Source organism: Calidris pugnax, unplaced genomic scaffold (assembly GCF_001431845.1).
Source record: "Calidris pugnax isolate Ruff unplaced genomic scaffold, ASM143184v1 scaffold171, whole genome shotgun sequence".
Lineage (NCBI taxonomy): Eukaryota > Metazoa > Chordata > Aves > Charadriiformes > Scolopacidae > Calidris > Calidris pugnax.
Window position 1 is genome coordinate 4,306,746 of NW_015091064.1, and position 24,553 is coordinate 4,331,298.

The 24,553-nt window shown below is 38.1% G+C and overlaps 1 protein-coding gene across 2 annotated transcripts in view; it reads left to right on the top strand.

Moving 5' to 3' along the window:
- TAF1B (TATA-box binding protein associated factor, RNA polymerase I, B) overlaps nt 1-24,553 on the top strand; it is a 49,033-nt gene that overhangs the window by 316 nt on the left and 24,164 nt on the right. For both annotated transcript variants that reach the window (XM_014956722.1, XM_014956721.1), the window contains exons 2-8: nt 636-734; nt 1,216-1,303; nt 3,166-3,263; nt 3,554-3,649; nt 4,256-4,388; nt 7,779-7,935; nt 14,461-14,560. In XM_014956722.1, coding sequence (XP_014812208.1) covers nt 636-734; nt 1,216-1,303; nt 3,166-3,263; nt 3,554-3,649; nt 4,256-4,388; nt 7,779-7,935; nt 14,461-14,560 — 771 coding nt within the window. The remainder of the gene's footprint in view (nt 1-635; nt 735-1,215; nt 1,304-3,165; nt 3,264-3,553; nt 3,650-4,255; nt 4,389-7,778; nt 7,936-14,460; nt 14,561-24,553) is intronic.

Here is a 24,553-nt window from a genome sequence, read left to right on the forward strand (position 1 = left end):
CCTGCCCCGGCCCGGCCCGGGGGCGGCGGGCGAGGCCCCGCCCGGACCCCTCGCTGGGTGCTTGGCGGCCGGTGAGGGGCCGCGGGTGAGGCGCCGGCCGACTCCCTCGGGCCCTAAGGGGGCTGCCCGACCCCTCCGCACCCCCGTGCTGCTGAAAACCACTATGTTTTAATCCCTCCGTTTCCCTTTTTTCTCCTCCGGTGTCGCCGGGTAGGCTCCCCTTCTCCCGGCACGGCTCCTCACCGGCCTGTGCAGGCTTTCTCCCACTGCCTGTGATTCTTCACAGTTCTAGAAATTTATTTTTTACTTTCATCTCCTACTTTCTACTTTTTGTTTCTGCTTCCCTTCCTGATGGGTGTTGTTTTGTCGTGTTTTTGTTTGTTTTTTTTAAATCCATGTCCTGCGTGCTAGGTGTGTATGTTCACATCCACAAGAGCTGATGCTCCCCAGCTAAAATTATTTGCTCACGTTTATCTGTGATGGATAGCAGTGATAACTTGTTATCAACCAGAGCTAACGCAAAAATGCATAACTATGATCTTCTATGAATAATCTCAAAAGCTGTGCAGTCGCCTAGTAGTAGTGCCATTTGTTTTGCTTGAACACGTGTGAAACTTTTTTTTTCTTCCTTTTAGAGAGATTTTAACGAACGCTGTGCCCAGTGTTCAGAAGTGAACTGGGGTCTCACTGATGGAGGCAGATTTTATTGCAGATCTTGCCACAATGTTACTGAGGTAAAAAGCTACGCTGCTGGCCTTGGACAAATGCTGATCTTGATTGTTTCTTGGTTTGATATTAAGAAGATGTTAGATTTCCTCCTTGGCATTAGGAATTGAAGGCAGTATTGTGATTCTTCCTTTTGCATGCTTGTCTTGACACTATATAAAACGAATGTTCCTTGAAATCACAAAATTTAAAATGAACCTTCTTCAGGTGCTGTGTTGCTGTGGTTGTGGTGCTGGTGTGCTGTCTAGATGCCTTAGAGGTATTGCCTGGGTATTGCTATGCTTCAGCACAGTACCAGTGCAGGCAAACCCTGATCCACGGCACCTGTATGTCCAGGATAGTAATTCTCTATTTTTGCAATTTCTGAATGAAAAGTCTCCCTTTAGTTTAGGAAACTTGAACAAGTTCCTCCATTATGTTTTATGATAGGGCAATCTATGCAAGTTAGGCCTGGCTTTTTTCTTGCTAAGATATGTTCCTGTTTTGCAGAGAACTAGAGAAGTTGTAAGCACTGATTTTATTACTAATACAAGAATCCAGACAATCTCCAAAGGTTTAAGAAAGCAGGAAAAAACTGGTATGTACGAGTTTCCCTCTGTATTTTGCATGAGTGGCTGTTCAGCCAGCGTTCACCTAACCCATTATGTCTTTGGCAGTGCCAAAGGCAGAGAGCTGGGAAAGACTGTAAGAGCAAGAACAAAATACACCTCTAAAATGCTGTCAGAAGCTTCAGTGGTCGCCTTTGGTGACTTCCCGAGCCACAAGTGACCTCTGTGAGCCTGGTGGTGGTTTTTTTGCATTGAATAGAACTTATTGCCACTTTTATTTCTGGAAGCCAGTACTCATTGAAGGTACTGGTAACATGCATTCAGATGTGGTGATCCCCTTTTGTTCCTTCATTGTGATGGCTATCACAAAACCAGAAAAGTTGTCTGTCTTTGTACGTGAGATATGACGTTGGTCTAGCTCTTAGAATGTCAGTCTGGCTTCCATTACAGGTATTTGGCCCTGTAACCTACACACAAACCTACATGGAAGAGATTTCATACAGTTAAAATAGCCAAACCAATGTTAACATCTTTCATGCAGAGTCACTTCTATACTTTTAATTTCATGATTCAGAAGAGCAGTAGTCATTACGTATGATGATATATGCCGTGAGGGTGTTATGGTAAGGCTGCTGCTGGAGCTATGTATATATTCTGTGATGGCTAGGTAGATGTTTTACTGTTGTGGCCACTTTCAAAAAAGCAAAAATGCATTACAATGCTAAATGGAGCATGGGGTTAGTGTTGTCTCTGATATGCTGACCTATCTTCACTCTGCTGCGGTTGCAGGGGAGTGCAGCATTCTGTTGAAAAGAACAATTGTGGGGAAGTGCAGGGAAGAATGAAAAGGGGAACAACCTTAACACCTCCTCTAGCCTGTATTGCTCCTAAATTCTGGGCTGTGTACCACTTCATGGTTTTTACTTCTCCTGTTTGGGAAGTCACTAGCCATCTTCTTCATTAGCCAGGCTTCTTAAGAAAAAAATCAGCTTTACACAGTCTATTCTGTGAGTGCAGTTACATTATACTATGGCAGCTTATTTTCATGCATTTATAGGAGTAAGCTGTATCTGGGGTTATCAGTTAAAGCCAAAATCATTAAAGCAGGACAGAAGCTTTGGGCAGATAACTTCTAGGAAGGTGAGATGTGATGTGTAATTGGAAGGAAAAATAGTGAAGAACAGGTGAGGAAAAGGAAGTTGAAAAATGCAGAGAAAATTTCTAAGACCAAAAACCTACAGAAAAGGAGAAATTAGTTTTAAATATAGAGAGGCAAGGGTGAAAAGTAAATGTAACAGTCTGAGGGAATAATGGATAGATTGGAGAAGGCCAATTCCTTATGAAATTCATGTTGTGCTGAGATTTTCTAGAAGCTCTGAATATCTGAGAAAGTTTCTTTCATTTAAATGTGTATGATTCTGTGGGAAAGAATGGTGAAGAATGTGGTGATATTGGTTGTTTTTTGCCTGACTCACCACCATAATGTGTTCCAGTTTTCTGTGCTGGGGGTGGGAAAGAAATGATCATATTTCATTTTTTAATGACAGGTTTGCAGTTATTTTAAAACTGGTCACTTAACAACTCTCCACTCGATTACAAATGCTACACTAGAAATTATAGTGAAATATATTATATGAAATATGTGGAGAGAAGTGCTTGTTCAGTAGCTTTTCTTCTTGATTAACACTGAATAAATGGAAGTTAATGGAGTACTTGGTGTAGCTGGTCTATGCTCTAGGATCTAAAATTATTTAATAGGGAGACATGTCTCTGTCTGTACCAAGAGAACAGAATATTAAGTGAAACTAAGTGTCCATAAGGTTAAAAAAAAACAACAAAGCACTACAAAAAAAAAAACCCCAAACCCTATTTTTTTTTTTTTTTTACTTAGATAGAGGCTGTGAATGGTATGTTTGTGAAGGCTTTCAGCTTGTACTCAAGAAACAAGCTGAAGCTTTAGAAGCATTGGGAGTATGTCCACAAATGAAGGTATGTAGATGTTGGTGTGAGTTGTATACACTGTGTGTCTTACAGGAGGTGTTATTTTAAAAGCTTGTAATTTTTAAAGTGAATCGAACAACTCCCTATCTAAAAACACTAAGCATGCGAAAACAAACTTCGGTTCTGTGGTAATTTTAAAACATAGTTTATAAATCACAGTTCATAAAATTAGAGCTGGAACATTAGTCACATTTCTGAGTTAAATTCACGCTTTGTTCTCTCAGCAATTAATGATCTTGTAAACTTTGCACCAATCTCTATCCATTTGTATTTATCAGGATGAAGTTCTGTGCAATTTTTGGAGGCGTTACCTTCAGAAGACTAAACAGGCCTATTGCAACAGACCAGCTGGGGAAACTGTCAAAGCATTATCAGTAAGTGAAAAGCTCAGATCCCATGAGATGTTTGGTATCTCTTTAAAAAGCAACAACAGAAACTTTCTTTGTTCAACCTACATATCTAGCTTGTATTAATATCACTTCAGTATGAAAGGTGTCTTCTAAACAGGGTTCCACATTGCTTTTTGGTTTTTTTTCCTGTTTTGAGAGACAAACATTTGTCTTAGTAGGGAAAACTGCTTCTTTAAAAATACTGCTTTGTCTTGGCTTAGATGGTCAGTAGATAGAGCGGAAATTACAATACAAAATGCATCATCAGCTACCATCCTTTCCTGCCTGCTCTCTTGAAGTTACTTATTTCATCAAGCTTTGATTCTATGTATTGCCAAATTTTTGGTCATTGTAGCAGATTGAAATGTAATGTAATCACCAGAAGTCTTTTTATCTTGAGAAACACTTTAAAAATACATTTTTGCAGGGTTTTCTTACATACTGGTGATTTACTGGAAAGTAAAAATGTGAACAGTTTGGGTTTAAACTTCATTTACTGTTGATTTTCTATCTATTACGCTTTATTTGATTTCTTCAGATTGAAACAGTAACTAACAGTCGTTAATACAATGACTCATTTACAAAAACTAGGTATGTGATAGCAGTACTGATGTGGACAGTGAACCAGAGAGACCCAGCCTTCTTCACTTGTTGTCTCTCTCTGAAAGTGAGGGGGATCTTCAGACTGATTGCAGTTTTGCCTCATCAATCAGCAAGGTCTCAGGTAGGAGCAACGAACCGAGCTGTCTGGAAACTATTTTTGTATATTTTTTAAAAATCTAAATAAATATATATATATATATGGTGTATTCATGTACAATGAATTGGAAGAACTGGTTGGAAAGTGAAAAGTTTTCATTCCTGTATGCCAGAAGAGTACTTTATATTGATACCAGAAATAGAAGACTTCCCCCCCAAGCCCCTACCCAAAGAAGTGAAAATTAGACCTGGAACAGGACCTGGAAATACAGTGGGAAACGCAGAAAGTAGTTCTGTTTTATAACAAGATCGATCCATGCATCCTGTTTGGAGTGTGAAAAATTGCTATTATATTTGCAAAGCCAGATGTTCACAAACAAAAAGTAAGCACTTGTTTAGCTAAGGGCAGAGCTGTTAGTTGTGACTTTGGTGTTAAAAACATCAGTTTTATCTTTTTGGGGGTATTTTTTTTTTTGCTATCTCATAGATATATTTAGCTTTCCAATTTCTTTTTCCTTGCAGTACTTTTGATTCTTCTGTATCTTTTGTTCTGCATTCTTTTTACTACTTTCCCTATAACTTCTTCTGTAAAAGTCTTCTTTTAGCATTCCATCAGTTTCTCCTTTCTGTTCACAATATCAACTTGAAAATACTTAAAATGTTTAGCATTCCGTAATTAAAATGTTATAGAAAATTGGAGTTTTTGGTGCTACTGGGCCAGTGTCATGCCAGACAGTGCTGCAATGTCTGATGTTGGAAATACATTTCAAGGCACATTTGAAAGTTGTTTTTTTGCATTTTAAATTTCTGATGGTTTTTCTTTTTTGCTTTATTCTTCGCTTGCCTTTGCCGCCTTTGTCTGTTTCAGTGTTTCTTTTTCCCCTGTTAAGTACTGCCCTCTCTATTTCCCATTTCTGTTCTTCTGTGATATTGCCTGTCTACCCTCAGAAGAATGCAATCTTGTTCGTTCATGTTTTTCTCTTTATTTCATGAAGTTCAGAAATGGTAATAAAATGAGAAATTTCATCTGCAGCAATTTAAAAAAAACCAAACCAAACAAACCTTTTTAAAAATCCAAGCACAATTGGAGAGGGGAAAAAGGTGTAAAAATGGTGACAAAGTATTTTGTGAATATAATGCCAGTACCTTTCATCCTTATCTATTAAAATGACAGAATTTTTGGGTGAAGAGTCACTGTATGTTCACACATGTAGCAGGTCTTGGGTGTTACACAGGTATCTATTACATGAAGAGGAAAGAATTGGGTGAAAAATTTCTAGTGAAAATATTCCGTTGAATTTTCTTCCCCCTTTTGATGTCTGGAGGAACTCCTTTCTTCCTTGGTACTTGTGCCTTTTATAGGTATGTATCTTAGAGTTTTAGAACAGCTAGATAGTCTTAAGATAGACCACAATTTAATGTGTTCTTGGTCTGTTGTTTCAGAGATTGAATTCAGCTTGAAGCAGTCATACAAATGTCACTAAAAGCGCTCGAAATGGATTAAGAGTTCAGTGACGCTGAAAGTTTATTTTGGTGAAATTAGACAAGCACAGGAATTGTTTTGTGTACTGAAATTCAACACAAGTAATAGGAGATGTGTTCTAGTCAATTATCAATTCTTGTGAAGATTCATAGGTTTTGTTTTCAGTGCTTTTACTGAGCTATTTCATGTTTTTACTGAGCTGTTATTGCTACAGACTGGAAACCCTTTTTATCCTAAGGGGCTTGTCCAATGTGCAAGCTTTTTTTTTTGTGTATGTGTTATTTTGGTGTAGGGATAATAGCAAATTCCACAGAGTATAGCACTGAGATGTTGCTAGAGAAGCCTATTAAATTCTTAAATTATTATATGCGTGTAACTGTGTGTTGTCACGCCTTGCATAAGCTGGAAGAAATGAAAGGAAATTGAGTGCCATCATTAAGGCCACAAATATAACGAGGATTATTTTAAATGTGAAATTAATAATGAAGCTTCAGTCACGAAGCTGCCTTGAAGCAGAGGTATCCGTGTAAAAGGTGAAACTGTTGACTTACAGGATTAAGTGCTTTTGTTCTTCGACGCACCTGTACGTGATAGACCTCGCAGGGTGCTGTCATCTTCACCTCGCCTTCATCTGTGTGAGGTGTGTGTTTGAGCCGGTTCTTTGACCCTCTCACCGTGTCCCTCGTGCTACCGGGCGCCGTTTTGGGAGCCGGTAGGTGGCATCAAAGCCCAGTGCGGGCTCGGGAACGCGGTTCTGCAGTGTCTTGTCTTCATACTGCCTGTCGGTGGGCGCTGGATCTCTGTCCCCTTGCAGGGCTGGCTGTCACCTGCAGCGTAACCGTTTTTTTTGCAGGCTGCTTGCCATGGCCCCGCAGGTCCCAGGTGGGGAGCTGTGGATCCAGCCCTTGCCGTTCCTGTCCGAGCAGTGAACGCTCTGTGGGGAGACACTGAGAAAATCTCTGCAGAATCGATGCCGATATTTTGTGCTGGTGTGCTTTAAGTACAAAACATTTTCATTCGTCCTAGCTGGGTCAGGATGTAGGGAAGAGGAGCTTTTCTTTTTCTCTTCCTCCTTCCCTGAACTCCCAGGTTTCACTGCTGAAAAGGTTCCCAACTCATAAATCACTCCCCTAAATTAAATTTCTCATTGCGGCTCCTCTTAGTTTTCAGTGATTCATCTCAGTAAGGAAGTAAGGAGGTTGGTTTGTTTCTTGCTGCTTGGTGTTTTTTTTCCTACCTTCTTTACCATTTGCTATATTTTTGTTCTAAAAATGTTTTCTTTTTCATTGAATGTAGATATGTTGTTTTAAAAGAATACTTACGTTTCCACAGTTAGAGATGATATGGCAGGTGGTTACATCCCTTAACCTCACTAAAATTTCTGCAGTGTAAATCATGTTCTCATTTAAGTCCTGACTGTGAGATTTCAAACTTTGTATTTTAATCCCCGACTCTGAAGTATTGCTTTAAGCACATCAAATTTTCCCTTTTTTTCCCCACTGTTCCTTTATCTCTCAAATGAAAAATAGTGTTTTCAGCTTGTAAGTATGTTAGGTTTATGTTGTATGGGAGTTAATGTCCTTCTAGAACTACAGGTTTAAGTGTAATTTCCAACAAAAGGTCTGTTTTGATGGGTACTAGAGAGAGTTTTGTCTCTTCATATGATCCAGTGTCTTAGTCAAGTGAAGTAGCAGTTTATGAAACAGGTTGTCATCTCATATCATGGCAGATGATGAATCAATTACAGTTAAGCTGTTTAGTAGAAAAGTACACAAACTACCTAACTCCTCAAAGTAATTCCAAAATGCTACGTGTTGCTAAACAGAGATCCTTGTATGTTCCTTTATCTTGTTTTCTGCATAGCATGGATTGTGTGCATATCATATCAATTACTTTTTTTTTTTTCTTTTCTGTCTTTAACATGAACCCAAGAAAGCACCTCTGTGTGCTCTGGATCTGTAGATGGTAGCTTGTATTTAACGAAGAACCGAAAGGAGAAACTGAGGATGACAATGCCAATGACCCTTTCATTTTGTTACATGGCGTTACTCTGGTTGCGAGAACCAATGACGTTATCTGATCTTTTAAGGTACGAATAGTCTCTAGTGAAATATTTGTTGCTTTCATAAATAATACATTTTTTAAAAGTAAAGATCTGTACTATTGCCCTCTGACTAATTTGCCCAGAAATAGTGAGAAGTTCTCTCTCTTTAGTTGTCTTCTGTTTTCTTTGACATAACGATTCGGGCTGCTGCTTTTGGAGAATATTCTCCTCTGTTGCTTGCAATGAATCTCAAAGACCTGTAAGGGAGAAGGTTTTGGAGCTAAAGAAATTTTTATCCTTCTCCTTCAAAATTTCTTAAGATCCAGTGGAGGTGCGTATGGTCACATTTCTGCTGGTTTTGCTGTTGTCAGCATGCCAAAATTAAATGAGTAAACATTCTCCAGGACTTACATCAGTGTCATCGTGCAAACAATACCAGCAGTACAGAGAGATATGAAGGGTAGCTAAGTAGCTTCGTGCAATGGAGTTGGGCACAGAAATTATTACAGGAAGTCCTTTTTTGCCTTCATATCTTTGTATCTGTAATTATCAGAGTTCAGAACAATACAGGGTTTAATATGGTGGAGATAAAATGTTCTAATAGTAGGGTTTGACGCTAAATGGAGACCGTCAAACTCTTGCTGACAATGCAGTTTCCTTCTCCCCTCTACAAGGCTATAAACACATTCCTTATTTACTTCCCAGCCTGTCATTGTTTGAGAGGCATTTAGACAAGGCCCTTAACAACATGCTTTAACTTTTAGTCGGCCCTGAAGTGGTCGGGCCATTGGACTAGGTGATCCTTGTAGGTCCCTTCCAACTGAAATATTATATTCTACTTAAGGAATGAAAAATAATTCAACTTTTCTTGTTAGCAATAAATATTTTAAATCAGGCCCAAATAGTTTAAATTCAGGAATTCTTAGATCTTCCGTGGAAGGCCTTTTGTATACTGATACTGCTTTTTAACAAGTGTTGAAATACTGGTTATTTCTAAAAAGGTCGGGAAAAAATGTTACTTTGCCAGAATTTAAGGAACAGAAAGAGTCAAGTCACTGTGCATTGGCAATTCAAATTGCAAAGTTGGACAAAATAAAGGAAAAACTGATTCAAAATTCAACAGATATGTCAGATTTCAAGTATTTAATTTTTATTTTTCAAATCTCTAACCTGTGAGCAGGCAAAGTAATGAGCACATCACCCCCACCTGTGGTAGTGTAACTAGTATTGCTGCTGAAAGCATGAGGAATGCAAGGGAAGTTTCCCCCAGAGCCTGATCTGCCATCGTGGCCTCTCTCCCCGAGAGTCCCACCTTCCACCTGTGCCTTTCTAGCTTTGTACAACCTTTCTGAGAAGGATGGGTATTGAAGAACACCCTTTTGCAAGTATTTTTCAAAAAGGGGAGGTTTGTAGGTCTCGAAGTACAGTAGTTAATACTTGCTAATTTATTTCTATGCAAAACAGTATTTAACTTTATTATTAACTATTATTATTAACTGTTTTAACTTTGATTTAACTTTAGGGGGTGGCTGTTGCCCTCATCAATCAGAATTGCACAAACCATTGCACATTTACATAACTGGATAAGCTGTTGTTGCATAAAAGATGCTTGTAAAATGTTCAGCAAAATGCCACAGTATTCAGCATTCAACACAGAAGTATTTATTGACTGGATTAAGAAATAGTAGAACTCACAAGTAGTTTTCAATAACAAGATTTTTTTACTGAGTAGTATCTTCCAAAGGAAATTCTGTAGGAGTCGGAACTACCATTGTGTACTCTGTATTTTTGTCAATGAGTAGAAAAAATATATATAAATCCTGCCTAATAATGTTTGAATACGGTAAAAACCCAAGTAGTAAATTACAATTACTGGGACAGAGCAAATGGGTCACAGTAAAGAATTCTTGCTTAGCCCATCCTGTTTGGAGAGAAAAATGAATAATTAAATGAAGAATCAAATATCTGCTCTAGGGTTACTGTATCTTGGAAATTGTTACTGGAAAGCATGTGGGGTCATATGAGGCAAATACATCCTCACAAGTTCCTGTCTTATTATGATGGAATGGTTTAAAAAAACCCCAAACTGTTGAAGTCAACTGTTAAGAGGGAAGGTTGATTGTGTTGTTTGTATATTAATGGTATATTATTGATTTGGCACTTAAAAAATTGAGGACTCTCTGAAACTAATTCAGAACCTGGAGAACATCCTTTGTCTTAGATCCTTAAGAGATGAGCATATTTGCTTGGAAGGACTTAGAGGAAACATGAAAACAGCAAAAAACACTGGAAAAGGAGAGACAAAAAAATCAAGTACCAAATGTAGCACAGAAAGGCACAGTCAGAAACTAATAATTGGAAATTGAAATAAGATTATTTGAATAAGAAGATATCGTTTAATTAGATGAAATTTATGGGTGTAATACTTCTAAACGTGGGTAAATTGGAATGATCCAATGACTTTAAATGCACTGAAAATATGAACTGAATTAAATGCAAAAAGTGATGTTTAAAAGAATGTCATTTGTATTGCAAAGTTTTGCCATGATACGATAGTTATATAAGACTGTAATTACATTATCATGTTTCCCTCCCTACCCTTAAGGTCTTTGCCTTTCACAAGTTTGATGAAGAAGGGGAAAGAATTTTAAATTGCATGTACTACCATAAAATTCTTGTATTCTAACTTTTGAATATTTAATTCTAAAAAATCAGACAATGTTCACAGTTTTGCATACAGTAAGATACGCAGATCAAACTAGCGACAGGCCAGAGATGAAAACCATGCAGAGAAAACATTAAGTATTCAGCATTACCTTTTAAATCTTTATAGGCAAATTGTTTTATTTAAACCGGCTGAATTACAGTTGTACTTAAAGTTCTGCCTTGTTTTTTTTCTGTTTGGTTTTCTCCCTACCCTGAAGTCAGCTGACTCCCGCTCCTCCCTTGTGATACATGCTTAGGCACCATGGTAGGGCAATCTGCCAGCTTTTAAAGGATTTACAACACCAAAAATATACTCCTCCTTGCTACTTGACATACTTAGCAGAAAAACACTACAATTACCTCCTCCGATGGAGACATTTTGGTTTAAAAATAACATTTTTAAGAACCTTCTTATTCTATGCAACATATTAAATAATTTTCCATTGTGAATAGTCTCACAGTACTCCATGCACTTTCTACTATTTATCTAAAGAGTAAATTTTTTGGCTTTTTGGAAAAAGGGAAAAGATGCTAGACTTTGAGATTGTGAGAACTAATGCCTTTCAAAGGAGTTAATGCCTAGCTGTGCTGGCAAGACTAAACTTGTAATCAGTTTGTGGCATTACTGTGTGGCTTTAACAGATGCATCATTTCCTCGTAGCACGCAGAGGACCTGAGATTTTTTTCATACTTGGACCTTACTAATGCGTGCTACTGCTGTAATTAAAAGAACAGGGACTGTGTACTGTATCTGCCAGTCAAGTTTTCAAGCGCTTCACTGATAGGATGTAGTCTTACAGTGTTTTATCATGTGTCTGTTAAATGAAAGGTTTGGAAGAACAGCAGAAGAAACTGTTCTGATGTGCTGTTCCAAATCTGGGCTTTTGAAGCAAGTGTTAAGAACCTGAATCATCAGCACATTGTATTCATAACAGGCTATTTACGCTGTTTCATTTATTTTTAGAACATAAAAACAACCCTTAACCTGAGAGAGAAGAGCACTCTTTTCTATGGAGACAGTAATTTCAAGCTAGGAAAGATGCCCTTATTTTTTAAACAGTTGCAATGCTTTAACTTGGTCCAGCCAAGTTAGTGAAAAGTTATTTAAAAAAAAAAAAAACCAAAGTTGATGGATATTGCTCGCCTATTGCAGTACAAGGATGTGGTTTCAACATCAGTTTAAGCTGATCTGAGTTGCTGTGGTCCTGCATAAACATTCCTGCCCTTTCTCTTGCCCTGGGTACTAGCACTCATCTGGGTTTTGGTATGTTAGTTGAAAGAAGTAGATCTGCAGAAAACTAATTTTGCAAAAGAAACTTTAACCAGACATTTTGGCGCAGGTGAATTTGCTTCACCGCAGTCCCTTTCTGCCTTGTGCTGGCAGTAATGACCCTGCAGTCAGCTGAGTCTGGAAATCTGTCTTGTTGAAATCAAACCCTGGAAAACAAAAGCCTAGTTTTCAATCTAATCCTCTGTCTGAGAAGTCACACAAGTGCTTTTGTCAGCAGGGAGGAGTGTGTGAAGGACTGACGGGAGGGTGGGATTTCCCATTTTGGAGGCAGCAAGCTGTTAGGGTGGTTTGGCTGCAATCACCGCTCCACCACACCCCAAGGAAGGTTTTGATTGTTTGTCCTCTTCCAGCTGCTGTTGTGCTGGCTCAGGAGGTTGCTGCTCTTGGTGTCTTGGTACCAGCTCTTCAGATCTGTCAGCTAATCGTGTGATTGCACCTCAACACGTGTCACCAAAGCTTATCATCAGCTGAGCCAGGAATGGGTCACTGTTGCTGAAAGAGGAAGGTCTTGCTTCCCTTTCTTCTCTCCTTCTCCCCATGTGATGCATCCCCTTCCCTCTGCCGACTCTTGTGCTTGCTGGAGCCATCTGTGAGCCTCCCCAGTTTGTTAGGTGGTGGGAAACAAACCCTTTTTTCTTGAAACAGGGGAGTGGGCAATCTTTTGCTGTTGTGAATTAAATTTGTGGCAGAGGATGATGAGCAACTGGAGAACACAGCCAGAGTACGACTAGTTACCTTGGGCTTTTAGGTTGGCTCAATCCATTTTGTGAAGCCATCCCTCAAGTTTGAGTTCTTCAACGTAATGCAGCTGACTTGGATGAAAATGAGCGAAGGAGCTGATGTGCAAGGTGCTCAGCAGAGCAGGAGGGGTGGCAGGGACAAGCCACCGGTGCTGAGTTTGGATGATACCCTCACCCAAACTGCGGACCAGTGCACGTCTCCTTTTGGGATGGGGAAATGCTCTTCACGCTAGTTGAGGAAAGCTACTGAAACGTCGTTGGCAAAATGTACATCCTACAGCTTGATTAGAAAGAATTGTGCAGTGACTTTTACCTCTTCATTTATGAGACCAATACGCAGAGCTTCAGAATAAAAAGTATTGGGCAACATGATTTTTCCGATTGCTGTTATTTTTCAGAAATCATAAATGACGGGTTAATTCTAACTGAGGCAGAGTTTTGATTAAGAAATGCATTTTTCATTTTAATCCCAGTTTGAATTCAATTTTTTAATCAAACTGAAAATTTGGTTAAATCTGTTTAAAAAAAAATTTAGGATGTAACTAAACTTTGCAGTAACTACCCTTTAAATAGGATTTTGGTCAACTTCAATAGATACATACGCTACATAACATGCAACAAGTGGTGACTGGGGCATGGGACTGGGAGAGGGAAGGTGAGCTTGTGAATTGCCATAGGCTCAGAAGGGAGGTGGGTCCTCCTCAACAGTGGCTGCTCTGTCTGTGAAGATGTTGTTCTGCCTTATTTTTGTTCCTTTTTTTCCTTCTTCTTTTTTTTTTTCTGCTGTAGGAACCCAGGAGGCACTTAGATAGGACAGCAGGTATCACAGCTGGCAGGACAGAACATTGTTTTTACATCTCTTATTTAAAGAACAGGGGCTTCCCTGTTGGAAATGTTAACTTATTGTGGTTTAATGTACTCTTTTTAGCACAATTGTTTGTGAGACAAAGGAGACAGGAACGTGGTTCTAGTTTAGTCCTATAGGAGACCACGGGTGTAATCTGGAATGGGAGTCCTGCCTGCTCCCTCCTGAGGACCCGTGCTTGTTCAGTGCTTCCTTTGCCTGGTGTGAATGGATAAGAGCAGGGGTTTGGTGTCATGCTGGCTTTTTATTAGTAGCTGTTGTTAAGTCCCATCTTTTTTATGTATATGAAAAAGTCTAGCAAAATCCCAAATAATACTGTCAACCACTTACCAAAGCCAGTTTTTAACAAAAAATGCATTATTTGGGTAAAAATAAAAATTAAATTATTTTTTATTTATTGGTATACAAAATCATTTACACTCATACCCAAATAAGACTTTAAGAAAAAACAACCAAACCACTGAATACAGATGTAATTAATAGGTTTTCAGTTCTGTATTTCTTCTCATCATTCTGTGGCTTTCCTTCCTACCACATTACCTGACTCAAACTCCTGCAGCAGAAACTGTGTGTGTGAAACTAAAATTTACTTAAAGCTTTAGAACTTTGAAAAAAAATTCTATAAGGCTTTGAGCCTTCAAAGAAGGCTTAAAGCAGTTTCAGAAATGCAATAGCTGAAGAATGTGCAGAACAAATTCCATATGAACATGTTGATTGTAAGCTTATTGCCATAACGTTATCATTTGTCAATTGTATCTGAGCTTGAACTTAAAGGCTGTTAAATCATTGAACTGGTTTTTGTCCTGTGCAGCATTTAGGGGTGTGTAGCTTCGGATAGAATTGCTTAGCCAGTGTGATTCTAATGTTATTTCAAATCTGAAATTGATTTGTATATTAATTTTAGAATAAACAGATGCATTTGTCATACTAAATACTATTTTCATTTCATCTTCATTTTTTTTATGCAGGTTTGTCGTTGAAGGTCATATTCCATATCTGAATGTTTTTCAGGATTTCCCGGAGAGGATGAAATTATATGGACTTGATCTTAAGATCTTTTGTGTGGAGGTAATTTTTTTTCTTAAAGGGAAAGATTTAAAAAAAAAAAAAAAAAAAAACCTAGTTATCTTGTAATTCTTTGGGTCACTGTACTAATAAATGGATTAAATCTGTTCTTATGTTGTAGAGTTTATGTTTTGCATTATTGGAGCCTGGGCAGAAACTAGTGCACTCTGTGACTCTGAGTGCTTTAATCTTTAACCAGTTTTATTAAGCTGATTATCTAAGTTAAAAAAAAATCAATAAGTACTTGTGGAGAAAAAGATATTCAGAACTGCTTTTGGGACACTCAGAAATAGGATTTAGGTTCATGACTGAGGGCAATAAGTTACCCTTTTTGGTGCTTATTTAAAAAATCTCTTGAATTTTTCTGTAATTTTATATTCTTTTCATAAAACGTGGTTTAGATGCTATCTTTTGTTCTGTTTCCTGCTGTACTGGCTGAAATCTATCAAACCTAAAATCTACAGAAGAGGTTATGGCCTTTGTAGAAGCTGAAGTGTGATGGACAGTCTTGAGTAAAGTGTAAATTTCCCTTATTTAAGGTTATTACATATTGTGGTAATGATTGCCCACTAGTGTTTGTGTTGCAGGAAAAAAAAGTTTATTTAGGATTTTTGAAGTGTGCAAGTAAAATCTCAGCTTTTAAGAGCAGAAAGTGGCAATTCTGCCAACAGGAAGAGCTAGGTGTTGGTCTGCTATAAGGTGTTTGTAGCCCAAGCCCTCAGTAATGATGTTGGAAGTAATGTTACTGTTTTCCAATATGTAATTTGTATTCAGCAGGTCATGAGTTGTTCAGAAGCTAAGCTGTAGTTGGTTTTTTTTCCCTGCTATCCTGTCTGGATAAGTAATAATTATGAGGTCAACTTTTAAAAATTAGGAGATGAAGTTAATATAAAACTTCTTGAAATCTTTTTCTGTCTTACATCTTTCCTTAATAGAAAAGATAGATTCAGGTTGAAATGTGGCTGTAAACTCTATTTAAAAAAAAAAAAATATTCTTTTAATTCTCAGTCTCTTTGTCTTTCTTTACCTCCATCCTTTGGAGGTGTTTTTGTCTTTCAAAAATGGTTACACAGAACTTTTGTTCTGGCCTGACTAAATAAAATAACACCTTCCCCCCTGCAAATCCTACAAATCACACAGATCAAATTTATGTATTAATCACATCTGGGAAACTTGTGCCACGCATCAGAGTGGGAGATGTGGATTGCAGAGAGGAGATGACAATTGCCCTTGGAGGATCCTACTGCTTGCTTTTGGGATAGGGCTGTTCCTGACGGGAGGGATGATCTGATGCCGATCCCGAAGGTGATTTCGTCAGTCCCTGTTCGCTCGCTTTCTCCCAGAGCTGTCAGATTGTGCTGCTGTCCCTCCGTTATAGATTGTAGCATGTCCTGACCTGGGAGCGGGACTTGACAATTTGAGAGCCAGAAGCTGGTCAATTTAATCTTGTTCCACCTTTTATATAAAAGAGGAAGTCTAGCCACTTCACCTTCTGTCTTAAACACTTAAATAACATATATGGACTTTCATTTTTCCACAAACTGGGGAAGAAAACCCAAATCTGATTTATTTTATTTTATTTTTCTTAATATTGCTTAAGATGAGTCTGTGTCTAGTGTGGTTTGCTATTTGGCTTGTGGGAAATTGCTGATCTGAAATGTGTATAACTTTTTACTTCAGTCTTGCCTGTCCATGATACTGACACCTGCACCCCAAAGCATACGTAGGAATATGTACTAATCAATTCATCTCTTAACTTTGTTGTCATTGAGATACATGGGTAAGGTTCTGTAAAGTTACTGTACAGTTTGTTTTCCAGCCACTCCAGTATTATTGTGGCTTCCTCTTTCTAGGAATATTTGCTTCCTGCTTTACCTTCAATGTTCTTTTAGTAATGCATCCTTGGGTTTATTTTGTTTTAACATTTTTTGCTACGTCATTGGGCTGCTAATTGCAAAAACCTTACTGACTGTTTCCTACACCTCATGTTTCAGAACTAATCTTGCTGCTCGTTGCAGCACTGAGATTGCCAATAGTTTACTGTATCTAGTTTTGACATCTGAGTTTTGAGACATTTGAGAGATGAGGTTATTGTCCTGGATCGGGAAGTCAGATTGTGTAATACTCCATCCTGAAAACACAGCCTGCATTCCTTGGTGTTCTGTATATAATATTCCGTAGACAATTATCTTCAAAACCTTCAGGGGATTATGACTGTTAATAAGTAGGCAGGTAAGAAGATGCTCTAATGCCATTATTTGTTGTGCTTCAAGTCTAGTTAATGTAAGCTGCAAATGTGTTAAAAAATCTTGGTAACTGTTAGGACTTTTCAATACTCCTTTTTATTTTGAACAGATTTTTAGTGCATTTCATTGTGTCCTGTGCTAATTCCCTGCAGCTAAAACTTGAATTAAGAAGTAGTTATGTAATAATAGCTTGAAGGATTTGAAGTCAATATACTAAGTATCATTTTATCACTGAAGTACAGATGAAGCCTAACTTGACAAGACTCGTCTTATATAAAAATATAGTGGCTTTAAGCTTTTTTTCAATAACAATTTCCCAGATAACCAAAATACTCTGAATTTGTACAAGGTTGAAGTTGCTGTAGCTTTAAAAAAATAAATGCAACAATTATTACAAGGTGAGTCACATCTACTTTCTATCTTTCTATGTAGTGATGTGTGTATGTGTACATGCATAGGGCTGTTTTTTATGCCTCATCATTTAGTAGTAGTATTTCATACGCAAGGAATGTGGCTGGTCTGAGGCTTTCCAGCCGATGAACTTCTGTGCTGTGTAATGCAGGAATGGAGTCCATATCACTGACAATTCTTCCCTGTCCCGCGTACAATTTAGCAATTAGAGGTGATTGCAGCATCTGTCATACAAGGAGAGGCTGAGAGCGCTGGGATTTTTATCACGAGGAAGGGAAGCCTGGGGGAGATTTCAGTGATGTGTGACAGGAAGGAGTGGGGATGGAGTCGGGCTCTCTTCTTGGTGGTGCCCAGTAGAAGGACAGGAGTCAGCGGGGAAATACAGGACATTCCTTTTAAACATAAAACTCTTACTGTAAGTATGACTGAGTGCTGGAGCAGGCTGCCCTGGACCGCTGTGGAGTCTGTGTCTTTGGACGTGCACAGAACCTGACTGGACACAATCCTGAGCAACTTGTGTAGGTGACCCTGCTTTGGGCAGAGGCGTTGGACTCAACAATCTCCAGAGGTCCCTTCCAACCTCAAGTATGCCATGATTCAAATGGTACTGTATGCTTTGTATTCTATTTCACATTTTCAGCGTAGGTGGCAGATAAGCCCTTCATATTTTAGTAATGCAACAGCTAATAAGAAAGGCATAATTTTTCATTCTGCCCAAACTGAACTTTATTTAAAATACCTGCCACAAAGATTGTCGTATCTGGACAGCTCTGTCCAGGAGTCTGGGAGCTCTGGGCATAACTGCCTCATAAATAAAGAGAAAAGGAGCCTCCATCTCTCAGTATCATCTTTATCATGATGCATAACTGTTAGACACATGTCGGGTCCTGGCTGGAGAGAAGTATTACCTCAGAAGTATTTTATGAAGGATGAAAGTACTTTATAAAAAATCTTTGTGTAAAATGAGTTGTTTATCTTCTTTGTGTGTTTATCTTTTCATTGCTTCGAATCTCTTTTCTAAAGCCTTCACTTGATTAGTCATCCTATTTATCTCTTCCTCTATGGAAATCATGTATGTGTTAGAAGTTGGCCTTTGCTACGTGGGTTTTACCTAAATGCATGGTCAGAGGGTTCACAAGGCAAACAGCAGCAGTAGCAGGATATTCAGAAGTTGTAAGTTCCCAATGCAAGAGAAGAAAAGAAAGTTTTCATTTTACTCTGCAAAATTTCATTTTTCTAAAATAAGTAGTATTATTCCATTTAATTAAAACCTTATTTTTATTCATCAAGAAATGGTAAGATTCTTAAGTTTTGGGTTTTGTTCTATGCAGGAGATCAAGGTTTTTTTCTTGTTATTTGCAATTTGCTTAACTTCAGTAAATCCTTGCTGATCTTGGGGCTTGTGCTGGTAGCCAACACATCTTTAATGCAGAGGGTATCTATTTTTTTAAAGGCCTGCTAGTGTAGGAGCTAAAACAAATTTGTAATTGAGTAGTATGTATAAAGTTCCATGGCTAATTTGCTTTCAACTTGTTGTATTTTTATTGATAATATCTGTCCCCCAGTGGAGCTACACACAAATTCCCTCTTCCCTTTCTGCTTGAAGCAGGGATACATCCGTAAGATACATGTCCTCTATTTTGCTTTTAGGGATTTAGCTGTATCTGCATCATACAAAATCCCTTTCCTCTTGAGCTAGCAACAACTCGTCCTTGCCATAGATGTGTTTTTCTTTACATTTTTGACTCAGGACTGTATATCCGGTTATCTCTTATGTAATTATTTTGTTTGTGCTTTAAAGTTGGTTCTGCTTTGCTGTCTCAGGTTTACCTTTAGCTTTCAGTACTTTTTATAAAACTCATTACTTTTTGCTGTATTTTACCATTAATGCATAGTAGATTGATTCTTTTTGGTTTTGATTCTCACATTCTTACCACACACACACACACACAAACTTAAATGTACATAGATATATATATAGTTAAACAGGTGACTCCCAGGGCTGTTGGGCAACATGTTTTACTTAAGTATTGAAGATAATAAACAGATCGCTTTGGAGTATGTGCTGTGCAGAACAGGGCAGGTGTAGTCTCATAAATATCTTTCAGATCCTGTTCTCAAGAGCTTCAGGAATGGTTGTCTTTTTAGATGCACAAGTATCTGGACTTGTGTATTGAGGAGCCCAATGTTTGACCTTAAGTGAAGTTCCTCTTACTCAATTTCTCCTCCAACTTTAAAATAACTAATTTCTTCCTGAAGTTACTAAGAATCTCTTTTTTTTTTTTCTCAGGGATGCAGGGGCTAGGAGAAAGTTGAGCTTGATGGGTGTTAGATGGGTTTAGAAATTGTCCATGAACCTGCGTTAGAAGACAAAAGGAATGGGTATTTACTGAATTGCTCTTGCTACTTGTTCTCCCCTGAAGTGTGGTCATAGAATGGCTTCTCTATATAAGCCTTTTTTTTTTTTTTTTTTTGACAAGGCCTCCTAGTAATTCAGAGTAATGTTGTTGATATGCCTTGCTGTCTAGGGACCTGTATCTTAAAAATGCTTCCTTTTATTCTTTTATGATTCACTTCCATTCCTCTCTGTTTTCCTCTGTGTGTTTTTGTTTTTTATAATCTACTGTGTACTGCTGTCCAGAACAAGAAATGTACTTGTTTAGACAGCTTTGACCTTGCAATGTGAGAAAATTAATATCCAGGTTACTTTTGGTTGTCTTAATATACAGTTATGTTTTGTTTCCTTTTACACACCCTACCTCCAAGTTACCCGTATTAACAGAAGGCGTTTAGTTTGAATTTTGCTCTGAAGTCTGCTCTATATAATTCACCTATTTCCATCCCTAGATGTCTTGATTCTTAAATAACTCTTTGGGTTACTCTTTAGGTTTTCCCATGGTACAGAAATGCTTTCTAAACTTCCAGCTGAGAGGGATGTTAGCATCTTCCTTACCTTTGCCATGTGGAAAATTCTTGAATGCATCCTGATAAAATGACAGCAATATACTGTGCTTGTCAGAAAGCAGTGTTGTGGACAAGAGGAGAAGAATCACGAATCACATGTCAGGATTTCCTCCCCTTTCTCCCATCTAGCTTCTTCTGAAAGGCTTCTTGTTCCTTTCTTCTCCCGGATATCTTCTTTCTTTCAAGCTTAATAGCTTATCATTCTACATTAAAATTACGTCTGGTTTTGTCCATGTCAGATTAGGTCAGTAGCTCCAGGCAGATTTCCACTGTGTTCAGTTTAATAAGAATTTTAATTCATGCTCCCTTGTGACGGTGATCTTAAATTTCCCTTCCAACCTAGACTATTCCATGATTCTATGAACTGATGTTGGCTTTGATAGGAAGAGTTTGGAAAGAAATATTTGCTGTCCTAAGAAAAGGTCTATTTCATCCAAGGTCTTTCTTTTCCTTAAAGTAACCCCTCATAGGTGTTGAAGTAGGTACCACAATGTATTTATAAAGTAGACTGGAAAACTTTAGCTCTTTTGCGAAAGTGCCACTTTAGTGCAGAGCATTTTATTCTGTGTGGTGCTTTGGAATTATTTTATTTTATTTGAGTTGGAGGGACACACCCTCCCTAGCTTGGATTTCTTTCCTCTTTTATTTGGGAGTGAAAGGCTTGCTTTAAACATTGAGAGATGATCATTCTTCTCTACGCTGCCTGGAAACTTTCCAATTCTTTGGTTTCTTCTTTTACAGTATTCTATAGCTTATATTTTCTTTTGTTCTGCTATTCAATTCCTTTCTTTACTTTTTTTTTTTTTTTTTTTTTTTTTTTTTTAATTTGCTTGATTTTATTCTTGGCAGCACTTCTGTATCCGTATTTCTCTGCAACTAATTCTTTTGGCACCCATCTTTCTGTGTCAGCTTCAGTCAAATCTCACTTCTGCTGAAGATTTGGGATATCTGATTTCTGAGCTGAATTTACCAGTATATCTCTCTGCTGTCGAGGATGCTTCTGTTTTGCTCCTTTGTTCTGCACACTTTATTTTCCTGCAGAACAGCTCTTGAGTTTTGAGTAAAATTACAAGTTACTGTCTTCCAGTGAAACTTTGTGGTATTTCTGATTTGGGTGCCCTGTAACTATCCCATAAAGAAGGAAAAAGGTTTTTCAGAGCAGCTCCTCGTGGGAGCTGGAGCTTCAGTCAGCTCTCTCCTCTCCTGACCTCATGAAGGTTGCTTGACTGACAGGATATTTTTAGCTTCCATTTTTCCCATTACCATTGTATTACTATTTTGTTCAGGATCTGTGCCAAGCTAATCATTCTAGAGTTCCTGAATCTCCCCTTTACATTTTTTTAAATACTGCATATTAATGTGGAGAGTTCTTTGATGTTTAGAATTTCTTAGGATTATTTAAAAAGCAACATTTGTGTTTCAGAGAGCTCCTCAGTTATTTCCTTGAAGCTTCTTGTGTGTAAATTATCTGGGCCTCTGCTTTGTAAAATACTCATTTTTATCAGATACTGCTTTGCTTTTTTGCAGACATAATTTTTCTTTTCCTTAGATATTATTTTAACAAGGTGGATTCGTATTCTTTTTCCAGTTATAGAACAATGTTGCTTTTTCTTCATACTTGTTTCATGACTTACCCATTTACCTGTGGCATTGAAATTCAAGGGTTTGGGTTGGGGTTTTTTTTCCATTTCCCTGTTGCTTACGGTTCAGTCACCTTTACCTCTTGTTCCATTGCAGAATATCCATAGTGCTGTTTCTTGCCTTTTTTCTATCCAGGGGATTGTCCCTGTGCACTGTGCAGTCAAATTCCTCCTTCTGCTTCAAAAAGGGGGATCTTTTATTTATGGTTTTTCCTTTATGCTGTGATCCCACAATAAAGACAGGGATATGACAGACCCATCTGGGAGTGTAGTGCCCTACCAGGACTGTGTTTGGAGAGGTCTAATAGGAGCTACAGGTTTTTGTATCGTTTACTATCCTCCTTGAGAACCATATTTGGATTCAGGACTTTTCTGCAGTGCTACCCAGTGCTGGACAGTGCTTCCAGGTTGTTAATGATGAGGTAGTGTTAATAATTTCTGTTACAATATGGTTAAATGTTGGTGAGTTTTACTATGGCAGGAAGACAAAAGCTATTGAACCTTTTTTAGGTTTTAGGGTTTTAGCCCCTTTTTCTGATTTTCTTCGTTACAGGCAACATTACAATTGGAATACAATTGTTAATACTGGTGCTGTATAAACATTTTGTGCCTTGGGACCATCTAACAACGGAGTTGCTCAGTAAAACCTGGTTGGGGATGTGCCACAAAAATGTATTTGAATCAATTCAGCATTGTTCAAGCATGGTAAAAGCCATTTTGTTTTGTAAATTTAGCTGACGAGTTTAAGTAGTTTAAGACGCTTCCTGATTTTGATTTCCCTGTGAATGGTGGGGGCAGAAGAACTGTCAGGTAGCCTGGAGGAAAACATAGAATTGGAGGGTTTCTCATGGACTAAGAAAAGAAGATTGCTCAGTGTTTTGATGATCACCTGCTGTATATAACCAAAACTAGGACTTCAGCTTTCGAGGCTAATGGCTTAATTTTAGAAGTAATTTGGCATTCAGTCCTCACCAATTTCTAATCATCTCTGCCAGCTTGTTACAAAGTGTGAGGGGTTCATGTAATTTATGCTGCTAAGATTGGTTGAATAATTTGGCAATGTTCTGACTAGACGTAGCATCAATATTACAGGTTTCTTGAAAACTAGTTCTTTAAATTTACAGTACTTGAGTAGCACGTGGAAACTGTCACTTCTGTATCTGAGTGTATTGCTTGGCTTATTCTCCTTGGAAACAATTGCCTGCGTTTTCTTGTTAGATACCTTGAGCTGCTTCTGTCTTGTTTCCTGCAGACACAAATTGATCAAATATTTTATTGTCTTTAAGTGCTTAAACTTAGACAGATAGGATCTTCCTTTGGAGGCTTTGCAAAGTAGCTACCTCTGTCACTTCTGAGAGTATTTTCATTAGATAACTTGAATGTAGATACAGAAGAAAGATAGATTAGCAGAGGGACTGTTGTTAGAGTATTGATGCTTCTCTCTTCTTGCCCGTGCTCAGCTTGTTTCCTGGAAGGCTGGGCAAGCTTGTAGAGTTTGCAGGCGCTTTCATTCACAGCAGTAATTCTTCCAACCTTGTGCTGAGAGCAAAGCTGAAGTACTTTTTCATTTTTCTTTCAAATACAGAAAGATCGAGTATCTTCTCACACAGATAGATGAGCAGCAAACTTTATTGCAGCACAGGGAAGAGTGAGGTCCGTGCTCAATTCCATGAGGTGCTCAGGGAAGAGCAGGATGTCTGTCTGTGAGGACACTGTTACTTAGGAATGGCTGTGGAGCATGCGGCTCATACCTGCCTTCATCCAAACACAGAGCCAGGGGATAGATATTCTGGGTAAAGTCTAAGCTTATATGCCGTAAGCGTGTATGAAGCTGTGATACTGACCACTGAAGATCCTTAGGAATCTCATGATGACCATTTTTAGCGTTACTAAAAATAAAGGTAATTGTCGTGCTCTTCAGGCTAATGCCTCTCTCAGGTTTGCTGGTAGCATTCCTGCATTTTTACCCTAAATAGGATGCCATGTGGCTGAGTGCTTTTGTATAGCAAATGATATTTCATTCTTTGTGATAGTTTTATATCAAAGATGCTATTTATGGTACTATAATTTGATCTACTTAAAGGCAGAAGGATTAGCATTTGCTTCATTACAGAGTTTGGGTATGTTGGTAGAAGTTTATAAACTTGCCAGGATTTCTTAAGTGCTCCTGTTTCTTTAGTTGTGGGTGTGGATTTAGTCTCCTAATTATAGTACTCTTTTAGGAGGGGCAGATGAAGTGAATCACTGTTCTAGGGCTTTATGTTTTTTGTCCCCCTGTCAAAGGAGGAGTGAAATTCCTCTGTATGCTTTTGTATTCTCAATATTGTATGAGGTCACTGTACTGAAATTTTCACTGTGGAAATGATTTATACCAATTGGTGAGTGCTTTGATATTGCTAATTTGATAGATGACAACAATGTATTCACTAAACTGAGATTACTGTTTTGAATGCTGATACGTCAAATCATTTTCTAGACTTTAAAAAGCTGAAGGCTTCAAACCAGATGGTTTTTAAACCAAAATGGTCTGCTAGCTATTTTTGATGAGTAAACCTTGTAGAAAAAGGTAAAATGCCTGTATTGATGTAAGTAAAGACTTCCTAACTTGCAGAAGTCATTTTGAAAGAAGAATGATAATTTAAACCAAAAAATTATGGTGTAAACAAAAGTATACCTACAAGTTGCTTAGTCTTCATCATTCTATTCAGACTTGTCTTTTCACTTTTGTTATTTCT